General features: G+C 40.5%; 1 protein-coding gene across 8 annotated transcripts in view; it reads right to left on the bottom strand.

Moving 5' to 3' along the window:
• The window catches only part of ANKS1B (ankyrin repeat and sterile alpha motif domain containing 1B), a 319748-nt gene that overhangs the window by 287454 nt on the left and 5129 nt on the right, over positions 1 to 27165 (bottom strand). For 5 of the 8 annotated variants that reach the window (XM_083698562.1, XM_083698555.1, XM_083698567.1 and 2 more), the window contains exons 2-3: positions 14984 to 15064; positions 8092 to 8248 (exon numbers count right to left, since the gene is read on the bottom strand). In XM_083698562.1, the coding sequence (XP_083554688.1) occupies positions 8092 to 8248; positions 14984 to 15064 (238 nt within the window). Of the gene's footprint in view, positions 1 to 3315; positions 3456 to 8091; positions 8249 to 8652; positions 8724 to 14983; positions 15065 to 19449; positions 19508 to 27165 lie in introns of those variants that run through there. The other 3 variants (XM_083698569.1, XM_083698570.1, XM_083698571.1) reach the window with 3 other exon arrangements.

Below are 27165 nucleotides of genomic sequence, written 5' to 3'. Positions count from 1 at the left end.
TCATTTGACAACACAAGTTTATTCATGTCTAGGTAAAGGTAAAGGGACCCCTGACCATTAGGTCCAGTCGCAAACAACTCTGGGGTTGCGGCACTCATCTTGCTTTACTGGCCGAGGGAGCCGACGTTTGTCCACAAACAGTTTTTCCGGGTCATGTGGCCAGCATGACTAAACCGCTTCTGGCGAACCAGAGCAGTGCATGGAAATGCCGTTTACCTTCCCGCCAGAGCAGTACCTATTTATCTACTTGCACCTTGATGTGCTTTCAAACTACTAGGTTGGCAGGAGCTGCAACCGAACAATGGGAGTTCACCCCGTCATGGGGATTCAAACCACCAACCTTCTGATCGGCAAGCCCTAGGCTATGTGGTTTAGACCACAGTGCCACCTGTATCCCTTTATTCATGTCTACTTAGAAGTAAACCTCATTGAGTATCTGGAGCAGTTCAAAGCCCTGGACAGCAAGGTAGAACAGTGTGGCAGATCCACCACTGCATCTGAAGCCCTGATGGTCAAAACAAAAGGTGGTTGATTAGGGCATGTTGAATTTTCAACTTTCAAATTCCAAAAATAAGGGGACTTAATAAGTTCCACAGTGGCCCTGCTATGGTCAGTCTATAGAGAGGTGTTTGAAACAAGTCGCAGAGGCAGCAGGGAGGGTGTATACACAGAAGAAACATGAGGGCTACATCAGAGGCCAAGAAGCAAGATGGCAGCTGATGTCCAAGAACGAATCAATGCAAGACTTGATGAAACTTGTTGCTTAAATTACTTATTAACATTACTTTCTAATGTTCTTTTTTTATTACAAGGTAATGCTGTATGTTCGCCTGCCAACCTAGCAGTTCGAAAGCACCCCCGGGTGCAAGTAGATAAATAGGGACCGCTTACTGGCAGGAAGGTAAACGGCGTTTCCGTGTGTGGCTCTGGCTCGCCAGAGCAGCGATGTCACGCTGGCCACGTGACCCGGAAGTGTCTCCGGACAGCGCTGGCCCCTGGCCTCTTAAGTGAGATGGGCGCACAACCCCAGAGTCTGTCAAGACTGGCCCGTACGGGCAGGGGTACCTTTACCTTTACCTTTAATGCTGTATGTTAAGTAGGATATGTTTTATGCCAAAATTCTATTTTTATAGCATTACCTGACATTTCAGATGGTAAAATTAAAATTCTTTGATTTTTCAAGAGCAGTTTATGTGTTTTGTAACCAAACATAGATTTACCAAGCTAAATGTTGTCCAGTCACAAAAATAATAACAGATTTGAATTCCTTACACCCAAAATCATATTTTTAGGTCATCTCACTAAAGAATTTTGCAAAAAAATTCACCCCCAAAATGACATCCCCAAGTGGATGGCTATTTTTCACTTTTTGCTCCATCTTTGGATCTATGCAATCCACCAGTGACCCTACCTAGCATCCCCTAGCATCTCATTTTTGTGTCTTCCAAAGGCTAGTGCCAGAGGAATTACCATCCATATGCACCCACTGTGCTTTTGGTGGTTGCAGCAAGGCCTGTGCAGCAGCATAGCACCCCTGCTGGGAGGGTATGATAAAGAGACACCTCTGCCTCATCCTAACTCTTTCCAGAACTGTGGATTTGGGGGAGGGGGGAGCAGTATTGCTCTGCAAGCATGTGTTTCTAAATAAGGAACACTAGATATTTATTTGATGTTGATAGTAAAATATCATAGAAAATGGAAATATAGTGGTACCTCGGGTTACATATGCTTCAGGTTACATACGCTTCAGGTTACAGACTCCGCTAACCCAGAAAAAGTATCTCAGGTTAAGAACTTTGCTTCAGGATGAGAACAGAAATCGTGTTCTGGCAGCGTGGCAGCAGCAGGAGGCCCCATTAGTTAAAGTGGTGCTTCAGGTTAAGAACAGTTTCAGTTTAAGAATGGACCTCTGGAACGAATTAAGTACTTAACCCGACATACCACTGTATACTGTAGACATAATACATTTGAACAGGTATGTTCTATACAGTGCTATTGTAGTTTGAATTACCAAGTTAAACTACAAACAACCCCTTCCAGAAGTTGAAAAAGAACGTTCCAAACACTTGTTTTATTCAAAATAGTACCAACATACATGTGCACATTTAACCTACAGGTAACTTTTATTTAAGACAAAGCTGCTAAAAGAACTAGCCATGCATGATAAAGTTTGGCAGCTGCATGTTTTTTCTCCAAGTACTGTGTTACTGTTCACAGTATTTATTTAAAATTGTTGTTTATTTTTTGATAAAATATTTGCTTCAAACAAAATATTGTAAGTGCTGATCTTATCTAGTACATATTGTGAATTTGGCTAAAATTTCAAAAGAAGAAGAATCAGTAGCACCTTTCCTTTTAGTACACAATAGGAGGAAATTATCAGATTTTTAAAACAGATTTGGATGAATGAACTGACAAAGTACAATAAAATGTTTTGTTGTTTGCTGATCAGTTTTGTTGAGAAAAGAACATGGGCATGAATTGGCAGTGACAAGTATGTGGGATTGAAAATTCAATGCCCTTTATATGTTGAATTAATTTTCCCTGCTATAAAGTCTGTCACTAAGACAATACTACCAGTGGCCTAGGAAGAGTATGGTGAAACTGTACAGGGGGAGAAATAATGAACATAGAGTTATAGACAGCCAAAGCAATCAGTCACTACTTCCTAGGAACAGAATAGCTTAATGGCTGCAGAGAATGGCTGAATCCTGTGCCATGTTCTATATTTGGGCCATTTTTTTTAGTTCTTTGGAGCAGCTCTATGAAGAAAAATTCCACCTACCTTGCTCTCCTTTGTCAATGGAAATTTATGGCAAAAAACATGCCAGTAAACTGTATGCTAGCAAATCTTATTTTTCAGTTTTGCCATTTCAACCTGGTTGTAACTTACTCAGTTACTTACCTAAACAGGCATTACCACTAACAGAATTACCAGGAATTTACTTGGCCCCCCATTTCTCAAGTTATTTGTGTTTTAAATGAATATATTTTTAACATAGTGGTCTTTACCAAACAAACACGTAATCTCCCTAACCAAAACATAGTGGAACATAGTTTCAGCCACAAGCATAATGAGTATACCATAAGCCATGCATGCATAACCATATGCTTCAAATAGGCAGTGAGGTATACCACGGCCTTGTGTTGATACAGGGAGTTCTAAGATGTGTGTAATTTAGAGGGACAAAAGATGTACTTGAAAAAGCACACATTGAGATTAGGTAATATATTCTACCCAATTCAATGTACATGAAAAAACTAGTGCAGAAGAAATGGAATAGCATGTTGCAAGAAAATTGTGAAGGACATTACCTGGGACTCAAGATGCAGATTGAAACTGACTAAAACTGTGAATGTCTAGTCAATTTCAATCTAGTGTCAGTGTCATTGGTAAAACACCTCTGGTTGCAGTTCTACTGCAACTGCTGAGTTGACCCTAAGAAACAGAAAAAGAAAAAAAAAGAGGAAGGGAAAGTAGAGAGCAAGGAGGGGGGAGAAAGAGAGAGAAATAAGGAAGGTAGGAAATAACTGATGCACAGAGTAAGACACACAAGGGATAAGAAAAGATGGAGAACAGGGAAATTGTTGAAACCTCCTCTACATTTTCTTATCAGCTAGTTTAAAATCTAGACATATGTTATCATTTCAGAAAGGTTTGCTGTGGTGTGCATTCAGTTCACTTTCATCTTTGCATACTATAGGGACTGCATACACTTTCATGTTAGAACCTAAGCTTGTATAAAGATTTTTTAACTAAAGTGCTGAGTTATGTCCACAAAAACTAACTCTGTAATATATTAAATACAGTGCTTTTTTTCAAGAAAAACAGGTGATGGAGCTCCCCATGAAGCTGTTCCAGTAAGTCGCCAGGCAACTCAGGGTAGCCCTGAATGGATGCCAATTTGACAACAGCAGTGTTCGCTGTCCACAGAGGTGCTAAGAACGACAGCAACCTTTCTCCCTAGCTGGTTTGGGGTCACCTTTGGTTCTGGTGGAGGCCAAATAAATGCACCCCGACTCCTTTGTTCTCTTAGATTCAAGTGGATGGCTAGGGCAGCTCAGAAATACCCTCGGGTGCACGTGCAATGGTTGAGTACCGGCTGGAAAGCTTAAATCCTGCCACAGCTAGATGGGAAATGGATTGAATAAAAGGTTATAGGAATTGGCCCTGCCCCATAGATTGACAAATCACATCTAGGAGTGGCTAGGAGCTAGGTGAAGTCATAGATCTAAAAAAAAGTGTAGACTTGCACACACTGGCCAGCATCTGTTTTGACTTGAAATGTTCATTTTGGGCTTCTCAGAAGTATGTAAAGGCAAGAAGCAGGCCGGGGAAGTGCCAGCCCACAATGGGGCCCATCTGAGAGGTGCCAGAACTATGTCCCGGTGCGCTCCAGCTGAAAAAAAGCACTGATTAAATATAATGACCAAAGGTGAACCATATAAGCCCCAATGGAATAATTAATTCCTTTAAGGAAAACCTGTATGAGTTTTATATTGTTTGTTAAATATAATGCACCAAAATGAACAATAAATATACATGTTCTGATTTTTTAAAATCTTACTATATCCAATAAAAAAGAGCCTAAATAAATTATAAAGTGTGGCACTGCTTTTAACGCACTATTGGATAATTTTTCAAAGCAAAATGTCTTCTGCTTAAGATTAATGATCACTTGATCAATATATAAACTAAGAGAACAGACAGGTGATTTTAATGAAACATATTTTAGCTACATTAATTCTGATGTCACATAACTTCAAGATTTTAAAAAATAAAACCCCTGATTTTATTATTTACTGATAATATTTGTTTCCAGCCTTTCTGCCTCCAAGGCAACTCACAATAAATTAAAATTATTGACACCTCTGTCACTGAACAGACATATTTAAGATGTCATCGCATAAGGAAGAGAATTACTCAACTTCTTAAATTAAATGAAAGAAATAAAAGATGAAACAAAATACACTGTAATGACACACATAATGATTACACATGCTAGACAGAAGGTTCATCCCACATGGCTTATACATATATGATTAAGGCATTTCCTTCCAATTAAAAGTGGATTACAGTAGTACCAATACAATTAGCTATTGTGTTTCTGTTTCTGTTACAATCTTCCTAATACCTGCCATCTCTGTATTTCAGCTTTGTTTTTTCTCTATTTCTTCCCTTAACTATTTTTATCTTAACTCCGACAGCGTGCCTAAGGTTCCCCCTCCCCAGTTACTGCCCTGATTGTTCCTCCTCAACATATTTCTATATTTATTTCCTAGTTTCACACTCCTAGCCATCATTAAACACCATCCCCTCTACACAGTTTATCCTCTGCTCTCTCTCCTAGTTTACGTATTGTAGCACCTTAGCATCTGCAATCCAGCAATCTCAGATAAAAGCTCAACAGCAAGGGAAGAAGCCTCCATTGTCATTTACATAAAATCAAAGATAGCAGATTTATCGTTCTCATGCCATTGTTGTGAATAGGAGCTGCTTTAATTACTCTGAAACTCCAGATTTAAGAGTCAAACGCCTCCAAAATCTTGTAGCTTTCTCATTAGGATCACTATGAAGGAGACTAATAAGGACCACTAGAGGGTGCAACAAGAATGAGAACACAAAAAGAATCTACTGTTAAGAGATGAGCAGTTACAGGAGCCATTCACACAAAATTTCTCCAAGGAAAGGAAATTATTGGCTAGGTTTTCCTAGCTCAGAAAATCATGATCATATTACTGCACTTTTATTTATTTTTTAATATGTAGCAATAGGAGAAAGCATCTAAAGGAAGCATTGAAAACAAATTATCTGCTAATGTAACTATTTTACTGTGATTTTTATGTTATTAAAATCTAAGTTCCATACAGCTGATTTCAAAAGACATGAACAAATCCCAGTTTTGCTTGTCTAAAATCATCAGTTTGTTCTTATGTTCTGAAAATGCTTCTAAATCAAGAAGAGTAAGAGAGAACCATGTGTGGTTTTTAAGCATTTAATTAAAGAGGGAACTCAATTAAAAATACTGTCTGTCAGTATTTTTTAGTCTGTTTCTTAGTCATGTTCACCAAGATAATATATAGCCAATATAAATATTTCAGGAAATATATGGTAAAACTAATTTTTTTAAAATATTAATTCCCATATCAGCTATTTTTTCATTTAAAATAACACATTTCATTGTTTTAAAACAATGTCATTCCACACTTTTTTATTTGTAAAGTTCTTTTCATCAACTACAAACCTGGACAAGCCATAACCATATGCAAAATCCCTTTTTAAAAGAGTATTTATTTCACCATATTGGGATGTATTCAGTGGTGCCCTTCACTGATGAACAGCTCTTTGATTCTGTTAAGGACAGAATAGGGAGGCAATTTTTACCAGTTCTGCCTGCTTCTTTTAAACCATTTGTGCTACCTCTCAGCCAAAGGGACAAGAGAAGCTGAAAAAGATACCTCCCTCCCTGTACCACTGGTGGATATCTTCGCTGGATTAAGGTGCCTTCCATCATTGAAGAAACCTCTGGATACTGCCCTTTTTTATTTCTCTCTGCACTCAGCACATTTTCATCTATTTTACATTTTGACCAGTTATTACTGAATAGATCCTGATGTGAGAGGGAAGTTAAGTCTCCTTCCTTACTTTCATATATATCCCTCCTGAGCAAAACTGAAAACATTTCCATATTTGTTGATTTAACAAAACACTTACTGTCTATAACAGTATGCAAATATAAAAGAAAAAACTCTCATAGTTATAAATCAGTGTTAAAATAATTATAATATTAAAATAATACATTACATCAGACACTTTCTGTTTTCTGTGTAATACACTACCCTCTTCCTTATGGGGTGGGTGTGGGTGGGTGTGTGGGAGAGAGAGAGAGAGAGAGAGAGAGAGAGAGAGAGAGAGAGAGAGAACCCTAATTTCTCCTATCCTATCATGTCTGGCAACTTTTCCCTAAAAGCACAACTCCTGCTGTTCTGGAAAAATCTGAAAATAGTATGGCTGATGTTGTGCATTCCTCTTTAAGGAGGAAGTAATGGAACAAGAAGAGGCTAATAATAATTCCTGGTGTACGAATTTTGTTTTCAGACATTGTGGGATATCATTGGATACAATATACAGTACTGTACATGTTTCCATTAGATTCATGTAGATTCATTATATTGATCAGGAATCCATGTACATACAGTATAGACAATGGCAATAGTTTTGAGTATCACATGCTATGGTAAGAAATATCTTCTAAAAGTATACAATATTATAAAGATTTGGGGGGCATCTTATCTCATTTTAAGAAAGGCAGCCTTGATATTCAGTATAATGTTGTGTAGTGCTAGGCTGTGAAGAAGTCTGCAATATACAACAGAGCTCAGAGGCTCTGATGTATTATTTGTTTTTAATTTCTTGGTTTAAAAAGATTATGGGTATACAAAATCACATCACCAAGGTTGAAAACCTACAACACACAGTGATTCTGAAATACAAAATTATTTTTTAAAAAAACCATGGGACTACACTCCTCGTCTGTAAAGAATTCAATAGTAGCAGACCCTACTACTGCTTAGTAGTACAGTAATAGTACCAGTAGTAGATGACATGGTGAGGCAGCAGTGTTCACCTGTCCTTCCAACAGTTGAGTTGCTGCTGCTTATTGGGATGGAAAGAGGGAGGGTAAGGTGATGAGAAGGTTGACGCTGTGCGAACACACTGGCAGGAGTGCCAGATTGGCTCTGCTAGTGCATATACACCATACTGAACTCCCAGGAACTACCCCTCTGCACCATCCACTATTGAACAGTATCAATGCCTCAGTAGTCATGAGAGCTATCAAATAAGGCTATGCTGAATACAATTCAATAGTAATAATCATGATAAGAACTGTTTAAATGCTAATGTCTGCTATTTTAAAATTAACTGGCCTATCCATATAGCTCTACAAACACAATGATCCTTATTCGCAACCATAGAATTTTTTTTTAAGCATGAAGAAGCTTCATGAATCCGTCCATATAGCTGTAAGAATAAAATTATACTTACTTGTGTTTTCTGAAGACATAAACAAAGATATTTAATAACGTCACCTGTTCATTCACTCTGGAATGTGATGGCCCATGATGGATAAGAATCTTCACAATCTCTACATCTCCTTTCCAAGCAGCCAAGTGTATAGGAAAATACCCTTTATTATCTGCCACATTAGTTGATGCTTCAAACTGAAGTAATTTGATAACTACATCCCTGAAAAACATAAAATATGACCTAAGGATTGACAACAAGGTTTCTTTGTAAAGCTGGTTTATCAGAGCACATATTGTCATGATGTATTGGAACCAAATAAGCACAGCATTCAGTCTTTACTCAAATGACAGCAACACAAGTGCAAAGAAGCTAGTATTGCTAAGACATTTGCAAATGGTTGTAAGAATTATATCTCATGGGATAAGAGAGTAGATATTTCATAATCACAGAAGGTTTGTTCTCCTTGGGTATTCCACAGATATTCATAATGACATCAAAAGAGCAAAGATAATATTCATATTTTAAGAGACAGATTACAGGCAGTATAAACATTTGATATACCCGAGGCTTGCAGCTAAAGTTCTGGATGGTTAACAATTTAATATCAGCAGTCCCTTACTTGCCTTGACTCTGCTCAGCAATCCACTAGCTGCAAAGTTTCCTTGAATGACATCAGAAAGACCACTGCATCTTCCTGGACAGGAAGGAATATGAAGGTTTCTAGTTACAGTTGAGTCTTGTCTGAGAAACATAGCCTTTCTGAGCTTTATCCTTTAGTTGGTTCTGTATCCTTTGGCTGGTTTTGACTTCTGGCTTGCTCTTTGTTCTTGTCTCCTATTTTGTCCTTCAGTTCTTGCTTACTCTTCAGTCATGCCTCCACATTTGTCCATTAGTCCTGACTGACTTTGTCCCCTCACTCTGATATTCTAATGCAATTTCTACCCCCTGACTCCCAGACCATTGCCTATGGATTAGCACTGATACCAGCTTTACTACTTCTTCGCCTGTCCTTTCTCTTTTCCTCCACAATACTAAATATCAGCCCTCGTAACTCTTCTTTCTCCCTTTATTCTGTATCCCACTCTTACATTTCAATTCCCCTTCAATCAGTGGTGCAGGTAGGTAATTTAGGTGCTGGACTTAACGGTCTTATTATTATTATTATCATTTATCTTATCCACCCCCTCCATCCCCTATTTCACCATTCTGTGCTTTACAAGTACTTATACATTCCTGGTACAGTACAGAGACAACCAAAAACCAGTTTACCAACCCAGATTAAAAAAGAATAATACTTTCAGCATGTGCAGTTTTAGGTCAACTGCACAATGGGGAGATATTCTAGCTGGATGTCATGGATACTGGGACGGTAGGGTAAAAATCATGGCTTTGTTCCATCTTTTGTGGATACTTCCTCTTTCACCCAAACGCTTACAAAGACATGTTATAATAGTATTTTACCACACAGGTAGCTGCTGAAGAAATAATGCAAGAGTACCATGAGGACATTAGCCAATTTTTACAAGTGCAGGGAATGGAATATTCTAGCATAAGGAGAGAAAAGAGGGTTGTAAAAGGGGGAAATAAAAATGGAAGGTGAGTGGAAACATTTGACACAATTTTAGCTTCAGTTGTGTCAACTAATATAAGAGACTTTAAATAAGAACTCTCTTCACAACGGACTGCCAGATGGTCTAACTGTTCCATTGAGAAAGTCTTGCCCAGGGTTTTTAGAGCCTTCACACGGCAAGCGCCTTGCTTCCTAAGTAAGGCAGAGAGCTTAAAAGCAGGTTTCATGTTGCATTTTCCTGGTGTCCTTCAATTATATATAGTTGAAATTGTACAAGTTAAATGCATGTAAGATGTGATCATATTGTAATATTTTTAATTGCCAGAACTTCATACTTCCAGACATTAACTGTTTACAAATATAGGTCAGAATTTATGCACCCTCACTTTAATGTTCTGCCCTCTGCTCTGTTAACTGACCAATTTAAGACAATTCTATTTAATGAACATCTTTGGGTCATGTTCTTTTATTCTACCATTGTATAGAAAGCCCAGAGGGAGGCTGACTCTTCCTTTATTATGAACTCTACCAAGAAGACTCACTGAAATTCTTGTTATATTACTGTTTAAACAGGTAGTTAAATTTTTCTATCATCAAGAAACAGATGGTGAAGAAAGAACTTCCTTTTTGCTCTTCCATAAATATTATCTATTTCTTAATTATGTAAACTAATTATTCTCTGTTTATCCGCTTATATTAGTTGGTGGTCATAATAAAATATATCACCCAAAACCATGTTATAGTCATAACTGAACTATTCTTCTATATAATAATAAGGTATTCAAATTTTAAGGTTCTTAGTTATGTTTCTGATCAGATCCCAGCCTTGCAAAGTGGCTCGGGGAAGGCGTCATAAGAAGGACACCATGTGCCCTTCATTCCCAGCCCCTCAAGGGCAAAGCTGGCCGTTCCCGAGCCAACCACACTTTGCAAGGTTGGGATCTGATCAGATCCTAGCCTCGCAAAGCGCCGCAAGGCTGGCTCAGGGAAGGTGGTGTGAGGAGTCCCACTCCCAAAGATGCCTGGAGCAATTACCCCACAGTGCCCCCATTCACACTACACCCTACTGGCGCTGGGTATTTCAGCTGGAGCTGCAATAAGTGCAGAGTCAAGATCACTCTGAAGTCAAGTTACTTTATACTCTGTGTATACTCAGAGGTCCCTCACATACAATGTGAGTCAGTGACCTCTGGACCATCCAAAATAATTCTACCGGCTAGCTACCAGAGGATGCAATGCAAGCTGCAAAATGAGCCTTCTTCACAGCCACACAGTAGCCATGATTACATGCTTTAACCACTGTTTGGGCAGCTTCAGAGTGAGACTTGGGACACTTGTACTGAAATCTTTGTCCAGCTTGCTTCCTAGCCCCAAGTTCCCCAGAATATCAAGGGGACACTTCAGCTCCACAATGCCAGACAGGACACGGGAGCAATCATGTCAACCATCTGTTTCATCTTGCTGTTCTATAGTGAGACCAGGGCTTCAATAGCACTGACAGCTTTCTCCACTTAAAAATACCCCAGAGCTTTCAGGAACACACCAGTTCCATCAGTCTCTGGGGCAAAAGGGCCCACCACTCTACATAACAGGTAACGGTCCAACTCTGACAACTGAGTGCATTTCACTACCCCTATTGTCAACCTATCCCTCATATCACTTGGGGCAAAAAGACTACATCATGCCCTGCCTGATGTGTGGGACAGATGATCAGTTGAGACAGACCCATGGTTGTCATGGAGGCTATCATGAAGCCCAGTGACAATCTCCACATGACTATTGAAGTCACCCAGGACTATCACCCTGGGTCCTTCAACAATACCCCAGAGACTACCAAAGCTAGCCCCATCAGGGGTGCTGATGGGGAACAGGGTGGTCAGTAGACCAGCGGCATCCCCAATCTGTCTCTTTGGCCCAACACCAGGTGCAGACCCTCTAAATCTATATTAAGTTCAAGAGGTTTTAAGTTCAAGGATATTGTAATAAAGTATATTTATTGTGGACAACAGCAAACCCTCCTTCTCAATGCACTAGTATAGGCTAGTGTTGAACCGAGTACCCAGGTGGGCACAGCTGGATAAGGTCAAGCCCACCCAGCTCATTCACCCAAATCTTACAATCAAGTCTAGGATGACCTTGGTCTTATTAAGGACTGATTTGGTGTTCACTAATACCAGTGGGGAAAACCACTGGGCCGGTAAGATACAATCTAAGTCAAATCCCTTATGAATACACAGTGGAAGTGAGGAACAGATTTAAGGATTTAGATTTGGTGGACAGAGTGCCTGAAGAACTATGGATGGAGGCTCGTAACATTATACAGGAGGCAGCAACTAAAACCATCCCAACGAAAAGGAAATGCAAGAAAGCAAAGTGGCTGTCCAACGAGGCCTTACAAATAACGGGGGAGAGAAGGCAAGCAAAATGCGAGGGAGATAGTGAAAGATACAGGAAATTGAATGCAGATTTCCAAAAAATAGCAAGGAGAGACAAGAAGGCCTTCTTAAACGAGCAATGCAAAGAAATAGAGGAAAACAATAGAATGGGAAAAACCAGAGATCTGTTCAAGAAAATTGGAGATATGAAAGGAACATTTCGTACAAACATTACCATAATAAAAGACAAAAGTGGGAAGGACCTAACAGAAGCAGAAGACATCAAGAAGAGAAGAGGTGGCAAGAATACACAGAGGAACTATACCAGAAAGAAATGGATGTCTCATATACCCCAGGTAGTGTGGTTGCTGACCTTGAGCCAGACATCCTGGAGAGTGAAGTCAAATGGGCCTTAGAAAGCACTGCTAATAACAAGGCCAGTGGAAGTGATGATATTCCAGCTGAACTATTTAAAATTTTAAAAGATGATGCTGTTAAGGTGCTACACTCAATATGCCAGCAAATTTGGAAAACTCAGCAGTGGCCAGAGGATTGGAGAAGATCAGTCTACATCCCAATCCCCAAGAAGGGCAGTGTCAAAGAATGCTCTAACTACCGCACAATTGCACTCATTTCACACGCTAGCAAGGTTATGCCTAAAATTCTACAAGGCAGGCTTAAGCAGTATGTGGACTGAGAACTCCCAGAAGTGCAAGCTGGATTTCAAAGGGGCAGAGGAACTAGAGACCAAATTGCAAACATGCGCTGGATTATGGAGAAAGCTAGAGAGTTCCAGAAAGACATCTATTTCTGCTTCATTGACTATGCAAAAGCCTTTGACTGTGTCGATCACAGCAAACTATGGCAAGTTCTTAAAGAAATGGGAGTGCCTGATCACCTCATCTGTCTCCTGAGAAATCTCTATGTGGGACAAGAAGCTACAGTTAGAACTGGATATGGAACAACTGATTGGTTCAAAATTGGGAAAGGAGTACGGCAAGGCTGTATATTGTCTCCCTGCTTATTTAACTTATATGCAGAATTCATCATGCGAAAGGCTGGGCTGGATGAATCCCAAGCCGGAATTAAGATTGCCGGAAGAAATATCAACAACCTTAGATATGCAGATTATACAACCTTGATGGCAGAAAGTGAAGAGGAATTAAAGAACTTTTTAATGAGGGTGAAAGAGGAGAGCGCAAAATATGGTCTGAAGCTCAACATCAAAAAAACGAAGATCATGGCCACTGGGCCCATCACCTCCTGGCAAATAGAAGGGGAAGAAATGGAGGCAGTGAGAGATTTTACTTTCTTGGGCTCCATGATCACTGCAGATGGTGACAGCAGTCACGAAATTAAAAGACGCCTGCTCCTTGGGAGAAAGGCAATGGCAAACCTAGGCAGCATCTTAAAAAGCAGAGACATCACCTTGCCAACAAAGGTCCATATAGTTAAAGCCATGGTTTTCCCAGTAGTGATGTATGGAAGTGAGAGCTGGACCATAAAGAAGGCTGATCGCCGAAGAATTGATGCTTTTGAATTATGGTGCTGGAGGAGACTCTTCAGAGTCCCATGGGCTGCAAGAAGATCAAACCTATCCATTCTGAAGGAAATCAGTCCTGAGTGCTCACTGGAAGGAGAGATTGTGAAGCTGAGGCTCCAATACTTTGGCCACCTCATGAGAAGAGAAGACTCCCTAGAAAAGACCCTGATTTTGGGAAAGACTGAGGGCACAAGGAGAAGGGGACGACAGAGGACAAGATGGTTGGACAGTGTTCTCGAAGCCACAAACATGAGTCTGACCAAACAGCAGGAGGCAGTGGAAGATAGGAGTGCCTGGCGTGCTCTGGTCCACGGGGTCACAAAGAGTCGGACACGACTAAACGACTAAACAACAACAAAACAGCACCAGCAGACTGGAGGGCTCAGTGGAAATGCTACCAGTACCTTCCAGAGATGTCGGATGGCTGGAACAAGGAACCGAAACCAAACGTATAGGCCTCCACTGCAGATGGTAGTCAGTCCCTTCATTCCAACTTTACCTTCCCCTGCACTGGAATTGGAGCAGCATCTTTGCCACTTTCTGCTAGCTGCCCACCCAGACACATTTCATCACCATTTTCTTCCATTCCTATAAACATATGGGAGATTAGGCCTACAGATAGTAAACTAAGACATCCTACAATGTCAGATGGAAGATGGTACATCTACTACAACTCTGCCCTCTGCCTCTCACTCAGGGGAACCCCACCAAATAAAACTTCCCCTCAACCAGGCTGTCACCATGGGTGAAGGTCACAGGCCTGTCTCCTCCAGTGTCTGGCCTACAATTCTATATCCCAGCTGACACTGTGGGACACCCCTGTCCCTGTGTCTCCCTGAAGTGGTAACCCAAAGCAGTGAACTCCTCTAGTGTGGCATATGACTCCACACTGACACCCCAGCTGTATCCACTTAGCCAGCAACCAAATAATACCAGGCACTGCTGACAGGCAGCTCCAAGAAAGACAACTCTAAGACTGATACAGACAACTTGAAACACAGCAACAACAAAATTACTTTGCTGCATTTTATTATGTACATAGCCATGGTCCGAGCAGGAAGATTCCAATCCATCTTCACCCTAGTCACATTTCAAAAGGCCTTTACCTATGTATAAAAGTTCCATGGTTGAAACTGAGTGGATGCAAGGATGGTGGAGATTTCTTCGCCACTATCATTGCCCAGATTAGAACCCAAAATGGGCTCTAAGCTGTGTTTTAAATATGCTTGCTGTTAACCAAATTGAATTTTCTCGCTAAAGAAAGGGTGAACAAAATTATTTTGTACACATGAAAATGGAGGTGGCTGCTACAACAGCAGAAGTGGGGCAGGTGTTTTAAGCAGGGCAGTTTACTAAAGCTTGGTGCACACAAAAATATGACTATGTCCAAACTTAATGCAGGTTAATACCAACATTTTTAACACAAAATAATACCAGCATAATATTGATAGCCATTTGACACTTACTTGTGACCATTTAAAGCTGCATGGTGCAAAGCAGTGTAACCCGAACTATCTGTGCAGTTTATATTTGGTCCTCGCCAGATGCTGAAAATAAAGCACAAACTCTATTATAATAAATACATAGTTTTGTGGGTTTATTTATTTCAAAGACTTTAGCCATAATCATTATATACAGACAGAGGCTCACTGAAATGTAAACACTGGCCAACAAATAAAGGTAAATTTAAGCAAGAAAATCAGAAGCAGAATATTCTTGTGGTGGGGAGTATACCACTTTGGTCAGCTTTTAAAGCAATTGAATGTGAAAAGTTTATTACCTCAGAAAGATGACCAATATCCAAAAGCCTTATCTCTAAAATATAATTTTCTTCACATTCTTAATCAATCTTAAATATCACAGCAGAACATACAAGTGGGGCTGTTCTTTCAAGTACAGATGCTCAAACACTGATTCTGCCTGTGATGCATCCCACCTCTTATGACTAGGGTCAATGTGGGAAACCTCAGGTCTAGGGCTGAATACAGCCCTCTGGGTCTCTTCATCTGGCCCTTGGGACTCTCCTGTAAACCAGCTTCCAACATCTCAGTGTTTGACCTGCATTAAAATTTTTGGTTCAAGTTTAACAAAATATAAGTGATTTTTTTTTTTATAAAAATGTTTTTATTAAAAGATTTTCATGGATAACAAAGGTACATATAATGTTACATTTTTCAATTCACAGAGTCCTTGTTTGAAAAGTATGGTAGAAACAATCTGAGTTTACTAGGTGGAAGAGCTCAACAAATGAGACTTTTCAGGCAAAATTGCAACTGATAAAAATATTTCTTTACAGCTGCCCATTCTACTGAGAAATTTATAAAAATGATCTATGCTGCAACCTGTTGTGCTTGGTATAAATTGAACACCACCTGCTCTCTCAATAATCCCTCTTTCAATTTTGTAAGTTTCAGGTTGTTCATAAACTAGGGAAACTTATGCCAACAAAACTGTGAGAAAACATGTCTAGAACCAACCATCAAAAGTGGCCAAAATCAACCTTATGTGCCATAGACTTACAAGGCCATCAACAGAACAATACTCAAGCTACAAGGTATAGCCCTCCAAAATTCTAGAATCCAGCAAGCTTCACAAGTCTCTAAGAGCAGAAATTCTAACTGCATTCCCTCCAACATCCTGGGGGGGGGGAGAGGCTAATTGAGACACAACCTCCCCCACACACCTCAACATCACCTTGCCGCCCTTATGCACCACTGCCGCAGTCTCCCCCTGCATCATCCCACTACCGGCCACCCTTATACACTACCACAACTGCCTCCCCACAATTCACACCATCTCGCCACCAGCCAGCCTTACCCCCCGCTGCCAGCACTCACACACATGCAAATACTTCCAGAAGTGGTACTGGAGAAATAGGGGAGCACAGCACCAAAAAAGGTATGTCAACAGCTGCGGTAGAGGTGGTGGCAGAGGGAGCCAAAACAGGACATCCAAGATTGGCATCAGAAACTGGGGTGGCTTCTGTCAATCTAGGATATCCTGCTCAAAATGAGACGGTTGCACCGCATGGCTTAACTGGTCCAAAACTTCACAGGAGCACAGAAGGCAGAACTAAGGGCTACCTCACAGTTGCTAGCAACCTCCATATCAGCAACTTGGAAGAATGAGGGACAAGCTTGTGGCCAGTGATATGTACAATTGCAGCAGCTGGAAAAAATGTGCACATCTTACAAACAATATATGAAGGTGAGTGCAGACTGCCTGCACCCTACACATTTGTGAGACACTTGTGTGGGAACTGCTGGCAAATACAGACATGCTATGTACCTCGGGTTACATATGTTTCAGGTTACATACGCTTCAAGTTACAGACTCCGCTAACCCAGAAATATTACCTCGGGTTAAGAACTTTGCTTCAGAATGAGAACAGAAATCGTGCTTTGGCGGCATGGCGGCAGCAGGAGGCCCCATTAGCTAAAGTGGTGCTTCAGGTTAAGAACAGTTTCAGGTTAAGAACACACCTCCAGAACGAATTAAGTTCTTAACCCGAGGTACCACTGTATTTCAATAAGGCAATCATCAGATGGTTTCCAGTCTAGTCTAATCTAATTCAGACTGTGTCCTGCCACAAGTGTGGGACCACAAAAGTACACCCCACACACACACACACACACATCAGAGCAATGTAATTTTCGAGACTGGTTCAACCAGTAGATTATTAGTTCTCAAAGTTGTAAACCAACGTTTTTTAATGCAATGAGATGACAACTTCCTAGACTGAGAGAATAGAATGTTCAGCTTGATGGGTTTTTCTTTCTATAGATCTGCCTGTCAAGCCACACTACTGCCACCCATAAGCTGTACTTAAGTGACCTTTCTGAGGATAAAAGCTTCCAGACACAGGCCTTAGCCTCTGCACAAGTCCACCTGACTTTGTGTTCAATTTTTGCTTGGAACTTTCCAGCATGTACTCCCAATCTTGTTCTTTTACACACCCTTTGCTTCATGTTTCCATGCACAACCTTGCTGTCCAAGACTTCATGCTGGCTTTAGTTCCCTCTTGCCTCAGCTGTTGTTTTCTTGCCCTTACCTCCTTTCTCACTTTCCCCTCTCCTGCTGGTTCTCTATGAGGCTCTTGTGAACCATTTACAGTAGCTTATGGAGGATTTACCCTGTCAGGAAATTTAATGTGACCAACACACCAACATAATCAAAAGTTAATCTTGGCTTCCCTGCATTAGATACATTTGAGGTAAGGTGGAGTTGGACAATAGTAACAAATTTTCTGGGCAAGGAAAACACATCTGATTTAATGTATTTGGCTTTCATTAAAGGACACAGTTTCACACAATAAATTATTAAGTAAGGTGACTAATATCACAGGAACTGTAAAACAGGTTCAATCAATATTGTTAACCAAGGAACAAATTACTAGAAATAATCTCTAAGGATCAGTATTGGAACTTTTCTCAAATGACCCTGGCAAATGAAATACAAGGATGTTGCTGAAATTCAAAGAATATGCTGAGGAGACAAAGCAGAAACCATTTTCTGCTACTTTTCTGTGTGCAATTTCAAAATATGCCTAGGGAAATTTAACACTTTGAGTGGCTTTTAATTTTATTTTCCTGTGCATCCAATGCCCTCAGGATTTGGATTTTGCATTGTCAGGATAGGGTACTGAAGTGAATTAATTTTCCTGGATAACTCAGTTGGTTACAGCGTGGTGCTGATAACACCAAAGTTGCAGGGTTTAGACTAGACGATCCTCAGAGTCCCTTCCAACGCTACTGTTCTATGATTCTATGATCAAATAGACTGCTTTTATATTCTTAGGCAGTAGCAAGGATATGGATAGAAATGAGCAAAACTAATAACAAAAGGTGTTTACTTTTTAGCACCACTCATAGTCTTCTTCTTCTTTCTGTTGTTGTTGTTGTTATATCCCTTGCAGCTATACTCATTTATGAGAAAGGCTCCGGGAGTAAATCCCAAGGAAAAATCTAGACCCACTCTCCTGCGGGATCTTCAGAAGAAAATGCTAAGGAGTAAACCCTACACAAATCCAGAGTGGAGTTCCTAAGATGGTTGGACAGCGTCTTGTACACCCCCTTCTGGCAACACCTGCAGCCAAGTTGGCACCAAATGTATTGCTATTATTTCCTTTGGACCACACCAGCGAGGCTGAGAAAGGAGTGGGTCTTGCACCCTGGAGAGATAATTTGGTGCTGCTAACACAACAAAAATAGCACAGTGAAAGGCAGCAGTTATAATTTACTGGTCTCTGTAGCCACAGCAGGCACTGTGATTCCCTGGCCGTTTAACTTCAACCCTGAAGGCACATTCCATTGTCTCTTGAGACAGATGGATGCCCACAATATTTATATCCCAGCTTTTTCCCTGATGGGGACTCAAAGCGACTTGTAGTACTGCTACATTCTGAAAAAGATACTTGTGTTGTGAAGGGATTTCTTGCTTTAAAACAGCATTTTATAATGAGAATGTGTAAGTTACATTTTTTTTCAGGGATAAGAGAGTTGTCTAAACATGCTGGAAAAAATGCCACAGAACTCCGAAAAATTAACCTCTAAGGAAGAAACAATACATTAATTAATTTTCCAGTGCTGAAGGAACATATTTGGTCTAAGTGAAAAAGCCACAAATACCTCTGTAGGATAATAATGTAATAGCTGTCCTGAATACTAATGTGAATGAAATGTGTCCCATATTAAAACAGAAATTAAGTTCTAGAAAATAATATTTAGCTATGAGTAGAATAGAATGATTTGGATTAATGTTTGTGTATCTGCTGCCTAATTTGCTTATGTTTACTATTGTTTGCATTTACATGATTCCACATTTACAATAAAATAGGGGAAATCTTTTATGACATTTACAGGCCTAACTATTACTTTATAGGTTTAGTTTAAAAACTCTGCCATTCGTTAAAAAATAAAGCTTTTTAACTTACACTGAATATAAACTTTGTTAACTGTGTCCAACAATGGATCTCTCTCATTAGCCTCCTTCTGAAAGGAAGCACAAGGCAGCTTATTGAGCTTTGTGTATAGTTACATCATCCAAAGAGACTTTTGAAGGAATACTACTTTCATTGTAGTCAGAACACTTCAGGTTCAAAACAAGCAAATTGTGAAATAACTGCTCAGCCAGGCTGTAACTGTTAGTACCTGACATCTCATCCACAGGTGACCTTGTTTACATTAGTTAGACAAAGCACTAGTGCATTACTATTATGTTACTGAGAAACACATCAATTGCCTTAAATGGAGCAACAATTTTAGAATTATCAAACTGAGTCCAATCATCATGCCATTCCCAAAAATCAAAGTATCAACCAGATACAAACATTTCTAAGCCAAAATTAGGGTTAAATAATACAAGTGGAAACCAACATATCACTAAGTGAATGTTCAGTCATCACAAGGATTTCTGCTTGCACGGTGGTACTTTCCACCTCTCTCCTCCCCCATGTGTCCACAATCCTGTTCTAGGAACAGATTTGGTGAAGGAATGGGGTACATGGTAAGGACAGAGGGATGATTCCCACTGCATAATTGCACTGATGGATGGGTTAGTTGAACACTGCTGTAAATCTATAACAAAAGAATAAAATCTGTTTGTCAGGATTAATATGCAGTATACTCGAAAGTATGGAAAATATACCAGTGCAGGAAGCTAATTTGGGAAAATATTCCACAATATATATGAGTTTAAGTGAAAGTGGAAAAGAATAAAATTCCTCTCTAATCATGAGCTAATAATAATGTGCTTATACAATAATCTATTATACCGTCAAGAAATAACCAAAATTTCATTAAAAAAACTAAGCAACAGTCAAAAATAAGTGCTTTAAATCACATCCCACTTAGGTTATGACATAAATCAACACACATATGTAGTTCCATTCACTTTCATAATATTTCAGTCTTTGATTTCGCTGCAATACATTTCCCCAAAAACCTCGGTGCATTTGACTATCTGGATGACTTATATATTTCATAAAACTGTCCCACAGTTGTGATTTTACTTTAGTGTTATTAAATTTTATTGACTTTTTGTACTGTTATTATTTTTATATAAACCAATTGGGAAATTTTATTTTATTAAGTAGTATACATTTTAAATAATTCTACATAAGAAATGTAGAATTACAATTTTAGTAACATTACATTGTTAGTATTTCCTTTAGAGTATGAACTGTACATGTCAGCTCCTCAGACAAAGCTATACCTTTGATTGATAACCCTCCTGCACTTTTCCAGTTTTTTGGTGTTTCAACTCTGGCAACAACTAATAAAAAAAACAAAGCAAAACCCTATTAACTCTATATGCAGTAGGCTGAGCAGAGTTAATAGCTGCACCTTCTGTCTGAAGATTGCATATGTTTCCTCGTGAACACAGTGCCAAAAAAACTGCATCAATGGGTATACCTACCACATATGGATGCAAGAGTTTTGCATCTTCTCCAATAATCTGGCGGAACATAGCCCATAATATTTGCTAATAGTAATGGAGTCAGGTACCAATGAGCAAAGTTCAGTAGCCAAACATCTTGGCTACAAATATCTCTACTATGCCTTAATATTAGACCATTACCACTCTGTTTTGTTTCCCATCTTCAGCTGATGCTTTCTGAGTTTGGAGAAGCAACTAATGTCCACCAGCTTTTTCATAAGTACATCCTATTTAAATCTCCCTGCCCAATCTAAGGAGGCAATTTAGCTGTTTTAGATTGAATGAAGATATTAAAACAGGGTTTCCCACAGGAATCTGGTAGGCCAATGTTAGAACATGATGCTGGACTAGATGGACCATTGGCCTGATCCAGCAGGCTCTTCTTAAATTCTTATGCTGAACCTGTATAAACACCTCGCAGAGGTAGTCCGTTCTCCTCAGAGGACCCTCTCTCCATCTGTGAGAGTTGGGCTTCTCCTTCCCAGGTATTTTTCCAGGTGAAGCTGCCATAGTCAATCAGAATCATGGGTGATTTGCAAGCCACTCCAAGCCCTGGTTACCTTTCATGACTTTCCATGGTCAGATGTTCTGAAAGGTTTTTTCCCGGCTATGCAAAGCTGCCATTTTGGAAATTTAGGATACGAAGGAGAGGATCTTAATTCAACCCAGAATTTGAGGGTTGTAATGCTTGCATATACTTTGTTCTATAATGAAACCTGTACAGCAATCAGTATGTCCCAATCAAAATACCAGCTAGTTGCTATAGCAACTCTTACAATGAATCTGTATATTTGTGTGTATATTTTTAAAGGATTGGATTATTTATATGCTAAAGAAATCAACCTGCCACATTCAGTCATCTTATATAGCCTTATAATAATGCAAATAAAATGAAATAATTAATGTATTGAAAACCACACACTCAGAAAACTAAAAAAGCAAATGTGAGTAGTTCATACAATCAATTAATCCAACTACAAACATGTGTGGACCCCTAACGTTCTCCAAATAACTTCCAATCTAGTTTAAACTCACAGATCCAAACTCTTAGCTCTCCAACTTTCTCTGCCTCAAAACTACTCTTCCCATTAATGAAAGGTGTCATTTACAAGGGGAGCAAGATTCTCAGTTGGCAAGAAATATTAATATTTTTGCTTGGATCCCAAATACCCATTAGTTGCCTGATAGGCCCATTTGCAGGCCAAGGCGCTGTGCTCCCCAATCCCCAACCCAGATAGATCAGTAAGACTTGTTTGGATGAAAACAGACCACAGTTTTATTGAATACAGATGAAAGAGGTTTGTCTTGGGCATGGGGCAATCAAAATACTTCCAGCCTGCCCACCGGAAATGACACATAGCTCAATCCAGGCAGGGGTTCCTAAGATTTACATTAAACAGGGTGACCCCTGCAGGGACTGCCGTCTGGGGGAGTGCCTTTGGTTCTGGTCCTGCCTGGGCATGTGGACATGACCACTCCCCCCAGATCCCTTTAACAGGAAACCCGAGTGTCTGGAAGGGCAGGCAGATACTACAACCTCCCCTCCATCCAAAACAGCAGATTGCCCCAATGCCCCACCTCAGTTGTGATGATTGCTATGAGGTAAGCAAAACCACCAAGTCAGAGCCAATATGCCCAGTGGACAAATTCCTACCCTGCCCCATAAAGAACAGCAACCACCATAGCCACAGCAAGGTCCTTGACTATCAGCCTAAACCAAGGGTGGGTAGGCAAGGAAACCAGATGAAATAACAATCAGGTAGTGCCCCAGGTGCAGGCTGCTTAAAGGGCCAGGGGGTGGACTTGAGAGAAGCCTACCTGCTCCGTCAGCTCCGCCCCCTGGCACATTCCAGATCCCAGCCTGCATCCCCATTCTCCAAAGCAGGGTGCAGGCTAGGATCTGGCTCCTGATAGGTGACAGGGGTTTGTGCCTCTGGTGCCTTCCAGGAAATACCCACTGAAGCCATGGCTCCATTGTTGGGGCTCCTGTGGAACCTCGGCTGTCCTGCAATGCCGCTGCACCAAAAGGGGTGAGCGGACTTGCAGTAATCAAGAGAGATTCTATTCAGCCAAGCAGTCTCAGCAGCAGGACACTACCTGCTGCATGTGACACAGAGCGAACTCCTTATTTAACGGCAGGAAGGCTGCTCTCACTCTCTGTTCCTTTCTCTGTAGCCATTACATGGGTTGGATCTCAGTACATTGCAAGTGGTTAATAATTTAAAAATCCAGTTATGTAATTTCCAGATTTTGTGTAGGAAAGAGCAAATTTGAAAGGACCATGGCCCTTAGCATCAACTAATTTTATTTACGGTACTTACAATATTTATATGTTGTCACAAAATATAAACAAAAATAATTCCTTCCAGTAGCACCTTAAAGACCAACTAAGTTAGTTCTTGGTATGAGCTTTCGTGTGCATGCACAGTTCTTCAGCCTAAACCACCCTTGGTTTAGGCTGAAGAAGTGTGCATGCACTACCCACCCTTGGTTCTTCAGGTATCTGAAGAAGTGTGCATGCACACGAAAGCTCATACCAAGAACTAACTTAGTTAGTCTTTAAGGTGCTACTGGAAGGAATTTTTTTTGTTTTGACTATGGCAGACCAACACGGCTACCTATCTGTAACAAAATATAAAGTTATCTGAGTGGCCTACAATAAATGAATATAAAGACAATAGAAAATAGAAAATAAACGTTAACACCATTAAAGCAAGACAAACATAAATAGAATAAGAAAACACTCTTGCCTTAACCCCAAATATAAAAGAGATTTTTAAACCAAGGGATGGGGCCCTATGAAACTGGCTCATGTTTTATTTCATTTTTTTAAAAAATTAAATTTGTATATCACCCTTCACCCAAAGATCACAGGGTGATTCACAACATAAAAATACAAAATGAGAACACAAAAACTAAACAATAACTCCCCTCACACAAACACATTTTAAAGGCCTTAGAAAGTTAATCAACCTAAGGCCTTGTTATAGAGAAAAGTTTTCACCTGACACCTAAATATATGTAATGAAGGCGCCAGGTGAACCACCATGGGGTGAGCATTCTACAAACAGGGAGCTACCACAGAAAAGGACCATTCTTGTGTTGCCACCCTCTGGGGACCTCTCATAGAGGAGGCACATGAAGAACAGCCACAGATGATGATTGCAGGGTCTGGGTCAGTTTGTATGAGGAAAGACAATCCCACACAGCTATCACATCTCTGCTGACACTGACAACACATTAATGTAGATTTTGGAGAAGTGTGTGGCGCAGGCATAGGCAAACTCGGCCCTCCAGATGTTTTGGGACTACAACTCCCATCATCCCTGACCACTGGTCCTGTTAGCTAGGGATGATGGGAGTTGTAGTCCCAAAAATATAGAGGGCCGAGTTTGCCTATGCCTGGTGTAGAGCACTGTCAGGTTGATTTTTTTGAGATCCAGCTATTGCAGCTTGAGGACATATAGGGACAGAGGTCTGTCCAACTACTTAGGCTCTCTTGACCTACTCTCTTGAGTAGGCCAAAAAGAGCCTTCTTATTAAGAGACCTGGACCCAGAGGTTATAGATAACCACCAACTAGATGCTAATGCCCTTTCTGTGTCTGTAGACTCATGAATCTGGCAGTTCCAAGGGGCTGATTCAAGTATATGTGTTTTTGCGTAACCCTCGAATAAAACACTACTGTAATCGCCACATGGAAACAATCAGAATCTGTTTTGCCATGAGCTTATGTTCAAAATTTTCTTCAAATTCATTTTGGCCTAAAGTTAAGCTGCTCTTAAAACAACATATATAGGCATAACAGCCAAGAATTGTTTGCTACCAGCGTATATCTGATGTTAAGTTCATATTTCATATTAAAACAAACTACTAGTATCTTCAGAAAAACTCATTGTTAAATTATCTTATTTACACAGAAATAATCAGCATCCATCTGAATAAACAGCACTTCAAACTGCTTATAATTACTGCATACATCGCTCCAAGGTGTAATGCAAAGACATGCCTATTCAAAAGTCTAATTGCTATTATGCCTTTAATTACTACATGTAAGTGTCTTCGTAGATCTTGGCTGCAATGACCATGACTGTAATAGCAACCTGTCTGAGGGCAGCTTTCACAGCTTATAATACAAATGTTGAAATTGTGTGCAATTTATTAATCATACTTTTTATATTGCTGACTGGGCCAGATATCTGGGCCAGATATCCTTTAATCAAATATATAAGATATCCAAGAGACAGTGTGCCAGTCTGTACAATACACACACACACAGTTGCACATGGAAGAGAAGAGAGCTTCGTCCACTTTGCCTACTATAGAAATTCATCTATCTCATTCAGCCTTTATGGGCTAGTAACTTATGGGGACTTGTAGGCTAGTATCTAATCAGGTGTATGTACAAGGCTGGTCTCTGTCGTGGCCAACTCTGGGGTTGCGGTGCTCATCTCACTTTATTGGCCGAAGGAGCTGGCGTACAGCTTCCGGGTCATGTGGCCAGCATGACTAAGCCGCTTCTGGCGAACCAGAGCAGTGCATGGAAATGCTGTTTACCTTCCCGCCGGAGCGGTACCTATTTATCTACACTTTGCACTTTGATGTGCTTTTGAACTGCTAGGTTGGCAGGAGCAGGGACTGAGCAACGGGAGCTCACCCTGTTGCGGGGATTCGAACCACCGACCTTCTGATCAGCAAGCCCTAGGCTCTGTGGTTTAACCCACAGCGCCACCCGCGTCCCATTCATCACTTAGTTTACACTTTTTACAGTGAATTACATTTGCCATTTCACAACCCATTCACTCAGATTGAAGAGGTCCTTTTGGAGCTCTTCACAATCTCTCCCCCCCACACACACACACATTAAACAATTTAGTATCATCATCAAGTTACTCCTAATTGAATATTGTTTAAGAACAAGTTAAAAAGTACAAGTTCCAATACCTGTCCTTGGGGGAAAACCCTTCCTACTCTTTGCTTCCTGCAACTTAACCAATTCCTCCTCCCAAAGCCATTGTCTCACCCAAGCATTGAGACCACAAAGCTGTGCCTAGCTGGCTGACCCTCCATGGGACCAGTAGCATTTGGAGGCCCTGGCTTTCAGCATCCTACCTAACAACCTAAATTTGATTTCCAGGACCTCGTGACTGCATTCCCTGATGATGTTGGTGCCCACAAGCACCACAACCACTGTCTCCTCCTCATCTACCAGGCTATCTAGGTGGCAGGTAACATCCTCAACCTTAGCGCCAGGCAGTCAATTCACCCTGCGGTCTGTAAGTCCACCGCACACCCAACTATATATCTAAGGATTAAATCGCCTACTACCACAATCCTTCCACCCACTGGAGAAGTATTCTCAGCAGAAGAGGATAGATGTCCCCCTCATTTCCCTTCTAAGGAAATGTTTCCCTCTTCCTCACTTTCCTTATTTGAGACCCTCATTTTCCCTGACAGCATATCAGCTGTCATTGTGGCAGTAGGAAACAGCTACAACGCCCCTGAAAGCTGGATCTACCACTATTTCTTTCTCTTCCCTTTTCCAGGTCTACCACCTTTTCCTCCAGGGAACAAGCTTGTTCCCAGAGAGCCAGGAGCTCATTGCACTTTAGACATACCCACAACCTCTGCCCAATGGGTGGAGAATATATGGATGGTTTGATCTTTGCCCCTTCAGTAGCAAATGAATGGATGAATCAAGCAAACAATTCAGTAAGAAGGAAGCATGTCTCTTGATTCAAGAGGACTTCAGTGGAGAGCAATGGTATCTCATTTGCAGATGAAAGATAATAATTTCTCTTCTGTCCTTTCCTATTGATTAGCTTCCTTCTGCAAATGGGATACCACTGCTCTCCCCTGAAGTCTTCTTGAATCAGAAACATGCTGCCTTCTTACTGAATTAGCTAGATTCTTGCTAGCTTCAAAATTCCTCATCAGCACAGGTCATTTCCTCATATGAAGAAGCAGAGTCAGTCCTAGTTATCCCCAGGGCATTGGGTTGCTCATAAATGACATGAATCTTGAGCTCATTCTTCCCAGGAAAGGAATGGACTTCATAATTCAGCAGCGATACAAAAAATTGATTTTCTTCTCCTCCTTCTCTGCAGAGCTCTTTTTAAAAAAGAAAAACAAACTCTCCATGGTTTGAAAGACACATCATTGGCAAGCCTCTCTGTTAAGCTTGTGTAGCTTTTACAACCTAGCACAGAATG

This window comes from Podarcis gaigeae, assembly GCF_964106915.1.
Source record: "Podarcis gaigeae genome assembly, chromosome: 10".
NCBI lineage: Eukaryota > Metazoa > Chordata > Lepidosauria > Squamata > Lacertidae > Podarcis > Podarcis gaigeae.
Note: the sequence above shows the minus strand (reverse complement) of the source record. Positions and strands in the feature narration are given on the sequence as shown.